The sequence below is a fragment of the Lipotes vexillifer genome, unplaced genomic scaffold (assembly GCF_000442215.2).
Source record: "Lipotes vexillifer unplaced genomic scaffold, Lipotes_vexillifer_v1.1 scaffold788, whole genome shotgun sequence".
In the NCBI taxonomy this organism is placed as follows: domain Eukaryota; kingdom Metazoa; phylum Chordata; class Mammalia; order Artiodactyla; family Lipotidae; genus Lipotes; species Lipotes vexillifer.
The window spans coordinates 1,980,152-1,991,215 of record NW_006791862.1 but is presented as its reverse complement, the minus strand read 5'-3'; the positions used below and the strand labels follow the sequence as shown (position 1 = coordinate 1,991,215).

The window sequence follows — 11,064 nt, the reverse complement described above, 5'->3', positions numbered from 1 at the left end:
CGTGTAGGGGGAAACAGCCCATGCCCTCGTAGGAGGAAAAATACCCTGGAACCAAGTGTAAGCACAGTTCACAGTAGGGAAGAGGAGCTAAGATGACCTTGCGAGTGTACTATTGTTGTCGTTTATGTTGATAAATGTATAACTAGTATTAATGGCTTAATTGATTGTACTTACATGCTTTTAAGTGTCAGGGGGTATCCTCTGCCATGTAGATCGAGGTGACAATGAGACAAGCCCACAACAGCTCACCTACTAGGCTTCCAGTTCCTTCCCATGTTATGTAATAGAAATAACAGAATCCCAGTAGGAGAAAGTTGAGGTAGAGACTTAATGGCTACTGAAGTACACAGCGGTGTTATCTCAGTACAACATCGCCACCTGCCTGATCCAGCAACCAAGTACGCTCCCTTTTTTTAGTTGGCAGCTACTAACCTGCTACCAGGTTCTTGTAACTGAACTGACCCATGTAGGCTTTGTGATTTTCCAGACCCACACTGGGATGAGTCAACTCAAATCTGATGATGAGCACGGTGGGAAGGGCCCGACAGGGCTTGCTAGTCAAGTGGGAATGGTATATTCCAGAATATGTTCCAGAATGGCCCTAGGAGCACCTTGTTTTTACCACTACTTTATCACCCACTCTACTGCCTGAAGCAATGCCACTGGTTCTATAAGCCCCTGAATCACAGAGTTTCCTTTAAATGCCTGATTGATGGTTTGGCTAAAATAAAAAGTGATGGTGTCCGCTGGCCCAGGGCAGCTGCACAGCACCAACAAAAACTGTGGATGGACAAATCTAAGAACCAGTCAACACAGCAGGATAATGGGGAGCTGTCACCTCTACTTTGAGGGGTCAGTATAACTGAGGACCAATCATGCCCATTCATTTATGTATTATCTATGGATGTTTTTGCACTACAATGACGGAGGTAATACATGTAGAATGCAGAGTTATTTTACAATCTGGCCTTTTAAAGAAAACTCCTGCTTTAGACAAACACTCCAAAGGACTAGAACTGTTATATTTATACCGAAACTTGTCATCTGACGATGGCCTTGCCAATGGTCTGTTTGCCATGAAGTAGACTACATACTGGCAGATTGCAGATGTCCCTCTTTTAGGGCCATGAGCTGTGCAAGCAAATCATGGCTGGTAACTGAAGAATCTGGGTCACTAATGCCCAAGGTAAGAATCCACCCACGGATGAGAATGACTGGAATCAAGCCACTGATCGGGCCTGCTTTTTGCCCTGCCTTGTACAGTGATTTCCATCTAAATCCATCAATTATAAATCTTTGCCCCATCTATTATCCACTGTTTCATATCACTCAAAGTATACACGATGTCATAATTTAAAAGCATAAATATACTACAGGTGCTGGGGTTAGTTGCTGAACTATCTATTAGGGCAACATAGTTGACAGGATTGCTCAGATATTTGCCCCTTTTTCCTTATTTGTTCTATCAAATTTGAGAAAGTGTTATTAAACTCAGTTTTAGGTGCATAGACATTTAAATCCTCCTGATAATCTGACTCAAACATTATGAAATATCTCTGGTAACAGTCTTTGTCTTAAACTCTATTTTACTTGATATTAATATAGTCAAATTTTTAATATTCTTATGTTTATTATTTGCATGACATACCTTTTAACATGCTTTTACTACCATCATATTAAAGATTCAAAGAAAATCTTTAATAGATAACTTGTTCCTTTAGTTTGAAGTTCTTTAGACTGGAATATATTAAAATTTAATATAATTATTTATATGATTCAACTTTGATGTACCATTTAATGTTGTTTTCTGTTTATCCCCTCTGTTTCTTGTGCCTCTGCTCCTCCCTTTCTGCCTACTTTTGAATTAATTGAACATTTTTTAGAATTCCATTTTATATGAAGTTTTGTCTTTTTAGGTGTAGCACACTGAACCTTGAAATAGTATAGTTCCTTGCTCCCACCAAAGCACCAATGGTCCATTATGCTATAGTTATATGCATTACATGAATACAATATAAACCTGAGAAAATGTTAAAATTTCTTACATATAAAAATTACTTTAACATTAAATTTAAAATTTTAACATTCCTACATATTTTAAATGAATTAAGAGAGAAAAAATGCTCTCTAATAAGAAATTGATCATTTCTCACATACTTCATTACTTCCAAGATATCTAAGTTTGCTCTGGTATCATTTCCCTGTGCATGATTTCTAGCGTGGATGTGCAAGGTTTATTGCTCACTCCTTCATTCTTAAATGATACTTTTGCTGGATGGAGAATTTTTGATTACCAGTACTTTTTTCTCTCAGTCCTGAAACATGTTATTCCACTGCCTTCTGACTTCCATAGTTTCTGATGAGAAGTCAACAGTTTGTTCAAATGTTATTTCTCTGTATGTAATGTGTTATTTTCCCCTGGCTACTTTCAAGATTTGCTTTGGTTTTCAGAAAGTTTACTATGACATTCTTGTTAAACTTGTGTTTTGTCATATTCAATATTTTTTTTCAATAAATTTGGAAAGTTTTCCATGTTTATTTCTTTTTTTTTTTTTTCTGCCTCATTCTCTCTGTATCCTCTCCTTCTACACAGATTGAGAGGAATTTTGCTCCAGGATGGATCATACGCAGAGTCTCAACCATACCTGATTTGTATGATTTTGATGAGGAGATCTGAACTTTGGAGCTGATGATATTTTAAAGAAATTTTAGAGTTAGAGGAGATGTTGTAATGTGTTGAGATCTTCAGGGATGTTTGTATGGAGTAAATACATTTTACACATGAACTAATCCTGAATATGAAGGGTCAGAGGGTGGACTGTAGTGAGGTAAAGAGTGGCTCTAAAAAAGACACATCCAGATCCTAATCCCTGGAACCTACATACAGTACATTATAGACCCAAAGATTTATATTACATTATATGACAAAATATGTGATTAATTTCTAGATCTGGAGAAGCTATCCTGGATTATCAGTGTTGACATTAAATGGAATCACAGGTACCCTTATAAGATACAAAGAGGAAAAGACACAGAGAAGAGGAGGAGGAAATGAGACCATAGAGGCAGATACTGGAGTGACGTGGCCATAAGGCAAGAAATGCTGAGGGTCACCAGAAGCTGGAAAAGGCAAAGAACAGATTCTTTGTTAGAACTCTAGAGGGAGTGCAGCCTCACCAGCACCTTGATTTTGGACCTTTGCCTTCCAGGACTGTGAAAAAATAAATTTCTGTTATTTTAAGGCAATTTGGTTTTGTTCTGTTATTTTAAGGTAATTTGTTATGACAACCACAGGAAAGAAATGTGGAGTAAATTTGTATATCGCCCAGAACAATGTGAATTTAATGTTGTGGACTGCCTGTAACTGAGGTTGCTGGGTGGAATGGCAAGCTTATGTTAAGATTTTCATAAACTGCCAAACTATTTTCCAGAGTGGCAGCACCATTGTACATTCCCAACAGCACTGTATGGAAGATTGAGTTCCTCCACTCATTGACTTCTTGAGAGTTCCTTAAAATGTGTTGTAGATACCAGACAACTTGTATCTAATCCAAAGGGTTCCTCCTATGTTTTCTTCTAAAAGCTTTATAATTGTAGATTTTATATTTAAATGTGATCCAATTTCAGTTTATTTTTATATATGGGATGAGATATGGATTAACACTTTTTTTTTTTGGCACATCAACACCCAGACAGACAGTCTATTACCATTGTTGACTAACTTGTCTCCACTTTGCACCTTTGTCAAAAATCAATTGTACATATGTGTGGAAATGTTCCTGAATGTTATTTAGCTTTAATAAGTCTTATTATCAGGTAGTGGTAACCCTCCAACTTTGTTTTTCTTTTTCAATATTATTTTGCCCAGTATAAGTCCTATGTACTTCCATATGAATTTGAGAATTAGCTTGTCAATTTCTATCCAAAAAAAATTCTTTTTAAATCCTGCTGGGATTTTGATGGAGATTGCAATGAATATATAGATCAGTTTGGAGAGAAATGATATTCTAACAATATTAAGTATTCCAGCCCAAGAATATGGTTTAACTCTTTTATTTATTCAGGTCTTTACTTTCAGCAATGTTTTATAGCTTTAGAATATAGTCTTGCACATGGTATAGTCACTATTTTAAAATTTTAACTAACTTTTTTTAAATCAAAAATTATTTTTTCCTAGTATGTAGTACCCTGAAGCCTTGTTAAAATCACTTATTAGTTCTAACTTTTTTTGTAGTATCCATTAGATTTTCTACATGTCATCTTTAAATAAACATAATTTTACTTCTTCCTTACTAGCATGATGTCATCCTTCCTGTGGCTGCAGATTTCTCTGCAGATCTCAGGGGTTCTTTCTTTGCAGCTTTCATCTCTCTGGTGCTCTGTCCTGAGAACTCGATGATCTTTGTCTCCCTGGACTCTTATCAACAAAGGGAGTCTACTAGGTTCCATCTGGGTTCCCTCTTCCTGCATCATGGACTCTTTTTTCCTGAACTGATCATCAGCTACTATCAATTAATAATATTAAATAGCTAGATACTTTTCCCCTTGAGTATTAAACATACTAATCACACCATTTTTCAGGACTGCTCTGATAAAGTAAAAGTAACACGTATGCAGAGGTTTCAAAAGCAAGTTTACCATTTATCAAAATTAGCATGTTAAGTACAAAAACTACTTGTATCTGCTTCAGTAAGACTTTACAGAAGTATATTTTTTAAATATTGTAAGGTCTTACTATATACAACTTCATTGATGAAAACTAAGAATATTTTTCTAACTGCATATGTACTTTATGAGGAAAATTACTGTCAGATGCAGAGGATATCCCAAGTCACAGATCACAAAACAAGTTAATTCAACATAATTAGATCCACATATTTGATTTTTTTTCTTGCCTGATGAAAGTGCCCTCAGAATCCTTGGAAGATTCCAGAAGGACATGATTTTAAAATACTCACAGATAGATCACTTGCCATATAGATTTCATCATCGGTGTTAAATTTTATATATCATTTCAAAATTACTTTCAGTAGAAGTTCATAAAAATTAATTTTACGGTCATTAATTGAGTTTCCTTAGATCTTGATGTTTGATGTTTAAAATTTCCAGTCTCCTAAATTACAGGGTATGAAATAGAACAACATAATTTTAATAATGTCTATTTGGTTTTCCTACCTGTTAAACAGGAATAGCATTGTCACTAGCAAACATGATTACCTACAAACATTTGTCCATGTGCAGGGCACTGTTCTACGGATGAGAGACACCAAGAAGCTTAAGCAAGATCTCTATTTCCGGTTGGATATAAAGGTAAATTAAGTGACAAATAATTCTAATGCAAAAGAGGTATCAAAAATAGGTGTAAAAATTTTTTAAAAGGTGTGGGTGCTTAAAATAATTCTAGTAGATTGTAGCTGAGGTACAGCATATCAGTAAGTAGGGAGGGCAGGACAGGGATTAAAAAACCAGAGTTAAGAAATAAAATGTGCCCTGTATTGTACAACACAGGGAATATACCCAGTATTTTTAGTAACTATAAATGGAACATAACCTTCAAAAATTGTGAATCACTGTGTTGTAACATATAATATTGTATATCAACCACACTTCAACGAGAAAAATTTTTTAAAAGGAAATGAAATGTGCCCAGCAGCATGTAGAAATAGTAAATCTTTACCTAAAATGCTCACCTAATTAAAACTTCCATGCAAAAGAAACAAAAACAAATGGTTACTAAATAAGAGTAAGCAAGTTCATTGTACCAGAAAGTGAAGGACAATGTCAAAGAATAATGGAGATAGGTCAAAAGTACATAGATGTCAAGCTAATAGGCTCCAACTGGCCAAATCTGGGATATTTTGAGTATTAAAATAATTATTGAATGACTATAACTCATTTAATAAAGAATCTATTCAATCAAATGATATATGTAAATAAAAGAAGTAATACAAAGCTTGATGAGGAATGGGATATTTACATAGTTTTAACTGACTTCCCTTAACCCGCTATCCGCCCAGGGCACAGCATAGAGGCAGCAGACTAAAATGTCCTTCTCCCAATCTTCCCCTGAAAGAAGTACATCTGCATACTTTAAAGACCACTGCCAGCTTCCTATCAGTCTGCATCTAGGTGCTGAGACACACACCATATTAACAAAATGAAATATGATCATCCCAATAGATGCAGAAAAAACATTTGACACAATTCAACATCCATTCATAATAAAAACTAAATACTGTGGGTATAGAGAGAATGTACCTCAACATAATAAAGGCCATATATGACAAGCCCACACCTAACATCATACTCAATAGTGAAAAGCTGAAAGCTTTTGCTTTAAGATGTGGAGCAAGACAAGGGTGCCCATTTGTGATTCTTTTATTAAACACAGTACTGGAAGTACTAGCCAGAGCGCTTAGACAAGAAAAAAATAAACAAATAAAAGGCATTCAAACTGGAATGGAAGAAATAAAACTGTCTCTATTTGAAGATGACATGATCTTATACATACAAAAACCCTAAACACTACACCAAAAAACTGATAAAACTAATAAACAAATTCAGTAAAACTACGGGATACAAAATCAGTTCTGTTTCTTCACACTAATAACAAACTATCAGAAAGAGAAATTAAGAAAATAATCCCATTTACAATTGCATCAAAAAAAAATAAAATACGTAGGAAAATTTAACCAATGAGGTGAAAGACCTGCACACTGCAAACCATAAGACACTGATGAACTGAAGAAGACACAAATAAGTGAAAAAATAACCCATGCTCATGAATTAGAAGAATTAATACTGTTAAAATGTCCATACTACCCAAAGCAATCTACAGATTCAATGCAATCTCTATCAAAATTCAAATGGCATTTTTCACAGAACTAGAACAAAAAATCCTAAAATTTGTAGGAACTACCAAAGACCCCAAATAACAAAAGTGATCATGACAAAGAAGAACAAAGTTGGAAGCATCAAGTTTCTTGATTTCAAACTATATTATAAAGCTAAAGTAATAAAAACAGCATGGTATTGGGGTAAAAACAGATGCTAGCAGTAGAGCAAAATAAGAAAGTAAAAGAAAGGAGGTACTATTAACAAAGAAAAGACTACAACTATCACTTGTATAGGTATACATTGCTTTAGAGTTCCGACCTAATGTAACAAGAAAAATAAAATTGAAAACAGTCAAAAATTATCATAATTGTCAGAAAGTATGTTCTCCAAGAAAATGTTACTGAAAAAGTACTGGATCTTACAGTAGAGTCTAGCAAAGCAGGAAGATACAAATTACAAAACTAATACAAAACAATCTATAGTTTATGATACCTCAGCAATAAATAACATTGGATGCAAAAATTCTACATTTAATGATGTGAATTCTAACTGTATTAAAATGTAATTTCAATGCAATCCAAATAAAAACTTCAAAATATTCTTTATATAACTCAATAGGGTTACTCTATAATGCATTTCAATGAGAAAATGCCAAAGAATAGCTGGGAAAGTTTTTGAAAATGAACAATAAATCTGCTAAAGTAAGTAAAACAGCATAATGTTGGTAAAAGGTACTGCTTTATTTTTACTTTCTATTAGAGGAATTTTTTGTGTATGTGGCCACGCTGCACAACTTATGGGATCTTAGTTCCCCAACCAGGGATCGAACCCAATCCCCCCATGGTGAAAGTGCTGAGTCCTAACTACTGGACCGCCAGGGAATTCCCTAGAGGAATTTCCTGATATACACTAAGTGCAGAGATTGCTATAATGAACCAACAATATCAGCATCACCCAGCTTTGCATATTGTGTTCAATCTATCTCTTAGTTTGGTTTGTTTTGCCCAAATATTCAAAGGCAAACTAGAGATATCATATCATACTGTTTCACCAATAACTACTTCAGCATGACTTCAGGTTATATGCCTAATAGATTAGGGCTTTAAAAAAAAAAGTAACACAATTACAGACCCAGCAAAATAAACTGGTTAAAATCATGTAACTCCCAGTTCAAGGTCAATTTTCTCTGTCTCAAAAATGTCTTTTTTATACCTTGTTTAAATCAGGCTCCAAACAAAGTTCACATATTGAATTTAGTTGGTAAATTGATATGTCTTTTAAGACTCTTGTAATCAATATAACCATATCCCTACTTGTCATGTATTTGTTCTTTTATCTAACCAACACTCCCTTATGTCTTGATTATTTTAAAGCAAATTCCACACTCTTGTATGAATCACAAGAAAAGGATATTAAACTCCTTAATAGTATCTACTAAGCCAAACGTTCAAATCTCACCATTTGTATGAAAAATGTATTTTCATACTTGATTTGTATGAAACAGGATTCAAACAAGGTCCACACCTTCTACTTAGATATTCTTCTCTAAAATTACTTCTAAGCCCTGCCACACAGGCTGGTTTTTGTAATGAACTTCCCACATTTTAGATTTCACTAGTTGCACTCTCATGGTATTTAACTTGTCCCTCTATCTATGTATTTTGTTTAATGTGCTAATCAACAAAATTATTTAGCCGGTTTGCAAGGCAGAAATAGAGACACAGATGTAGAGAATGAACGTATGGACACCAAGGGGAGAAAGTGGGATGGGGTGGTGGTGGGATGAATTGGGAGATTGGGATTGACATATATACACTAATATGTATAAAATAGATAACTAATTAAAGAACCAGCTGTATAAAAAATAAATAAATAAAATTTTTTTAAGAAGTGCTCATTGTATCTAGTGGCTGAATTAAATTCAGGTTTAATTTCACAGATGATGTTGTATACATCCTAATTACATCATATTGGGAAGCACATGATATAGGTAGGACTGTTCCACATTGCTAACATTAAGACTCATTAGCCAAAAACCACACAGAGATGTTTGTTGCCTAGGTACATTGTTTCATTAGAAATAGCAACACAGTCATTCTTATATTTCTACCTTTTTTAAAAACTGAGGTACAACTGACATGTGACATTAGTTTCAGGTGCATACCATAATGTATATATTATAAAATGATCAACAAAATAAGTCTAATTTCCAACATCTTTTATTCTGAAATTCTTCAATAAGGAAAAACCTTCCCTCATCAACTACTTGGTCATCTTATTAAATTGACACAAGAAAGGCAGGGTATTTTCTCTTTAATTATCAATTTTTAGAATAATGAGTTTGCAAACAAGCAACATACAGTAATGTCCAATACCTTGTTTTTAAGTATCATTATAAATCATGGGTTTATATATATTAAAGATGTTTCATTCTATTATAGAAAATTTAATGCAAAGTCATGAAAAACAACATTTTAGACTACTGGGAAAGAATGGACTAGTCAATAAATGTTGCTGGGTCAATGAGCTATCTTTCAGAATAAACTATATACAGAAGTGTACTGGTATATGCATACCCACAGGCTCTATCAAAGAGTATTTGGGATTTAAGGCTATTAAAAAACATCTCAGTATCTACCAAGTGATACTAAGAGTACTAGATACATGTAATACACTCGGCATGGTGCTTAATTCAAATGCTCATTAAATTATACATATGGATGTGTGTGTATGCGTGTGTGTGCGCATGCACGCGCATGCATATGTGAGCAGTGATGTGCTGGTAAATGTTAAAAACTGGCTCCCTAAAGAAAAAATAGCACTGATTTTTAGTGTTGCTGATTTCCATTGTGTAACCACTCCTAACGTGGATGATTTCAATCTACCAATATAATGTCACTACATCCAGAATTGGGGCTAGATGTGCATAACTGATTCTCACTAGCAACTGTGAGCTGGCTCCAGCATACCACTGAATATTATGCATATAAGTTATATACATTATAAAACTCGATTATTTTCTGGTATATGTGAGTATGTATGTATTTACATGTATGTGTGTGTGTATGTACGCATGTATAGAATCAAAATGCCTAGGAGAAGGTCTGGAGAGATGACTATCATATAGATGACAGCGTTTCCTCTGAGGCTAGAAATGGTATTATGGTAGGGGGAGAAGGATAAATGGAACTTATGTCTTATCAACATTCATTGAATTGTTTACCTACTGCTTATATATTTACTGGATCAAAATAGGATAAAAACTCTTAATTATCTGACCCAGTCCAAAGAACAATATGAACTCACTAACATTAACGTTAAGCTCCAATATGATACAAATAACCAGCTGGATTAGAAGTCATATTACACAAAGAAAGCATCTTCTGAAAAATATACAACTTACTTTGGCTTCAGTTTCTCCCCTGTGAAGAGTATACAGATGATGGACAGCACTTTGTGATGAGGACCAAGGATGAGTCAAAATTTGGAAGACATGGAAGTCATGGCCAAGGGTGTCTGTTGTGACTAGAAGCATTCCTAAAGGACACACCAAAAAAGGGTAAAAATATAAACCATTATGTATGTGGATGAAATATTTTCACAAAGCATTAATCATGATTTAAAATATTACCAAAGGGAAAAAAATGACCAAGTATATAAGAAACTTCCCAAAATAAAAAAATTAAAACGCAGGATCTTTTTCCTACGGGAATACAAAACCTAACATCACATCAGTATACAAGCATAGTGACATCCTACATATCCAGGTTTTGTGATGTTCTCATACAACTGGTAGAGAAAAGCTTAAATGCCTGAATTTACAGAGTTCACAAGCATAATTCAGATAGCAAATCTGATAACAAAGAATGCTTAAACCCACTTCCACTTTTTCCATTTCTCAAAACCTGAATTATAAGTTCCAATTTATCTACTACTACAACTAGTAATATCCTACTCAATTCACCAGTTAAAAACTTGTTTCTACTCTAACATAATATTTACCTAAATTCCCAACAGTGTCTTTCACAAAGCAAATTTTGATGAGATATCATAGCTAAGAATTCTGTGCCCAACACAAGGTCACAAAAATTTTGTTTTCCTGTCCAATTTCTCAGTTTTGTATTTAACCTTTAGGTCTATCATCCATTTTGCGTTAATTTTTGTATAAAGTGTGAGGTAGAAGACAAATTAAATTTTTTGCAAATAATGTCCAATTGTTTCAGCAGG

The 11,064-nt window shown here is 34.2% G+C and overlaps 1 protein-coding gene across 3 annotated transcripts in view; it reads right to left on the bottom strand.

The window, feature by feature from the left end:
- BCAS3 (BCAS3 microtubule associated cell migration factor) overlaps nt 1-11,064 on the bottom strand; it is a 592,536-nt gene that overhangs the window by 384,811 nt on the left and 196,661 nt on the right. For all 3 annotated transcript variants that reach the window (XM_007464906.1, XM_007464904.1, XM_007464905.1), the window contains exon 14: nt 10,241-10,374. In XM_007464906.1, coding sequence (XP_007464968.1) covers nt 10,241-10,374 — 134 coding nt within the window. The remainder of the gene's footprint in view (nt 1-10,240; nt 10,375-11,064) is intronic.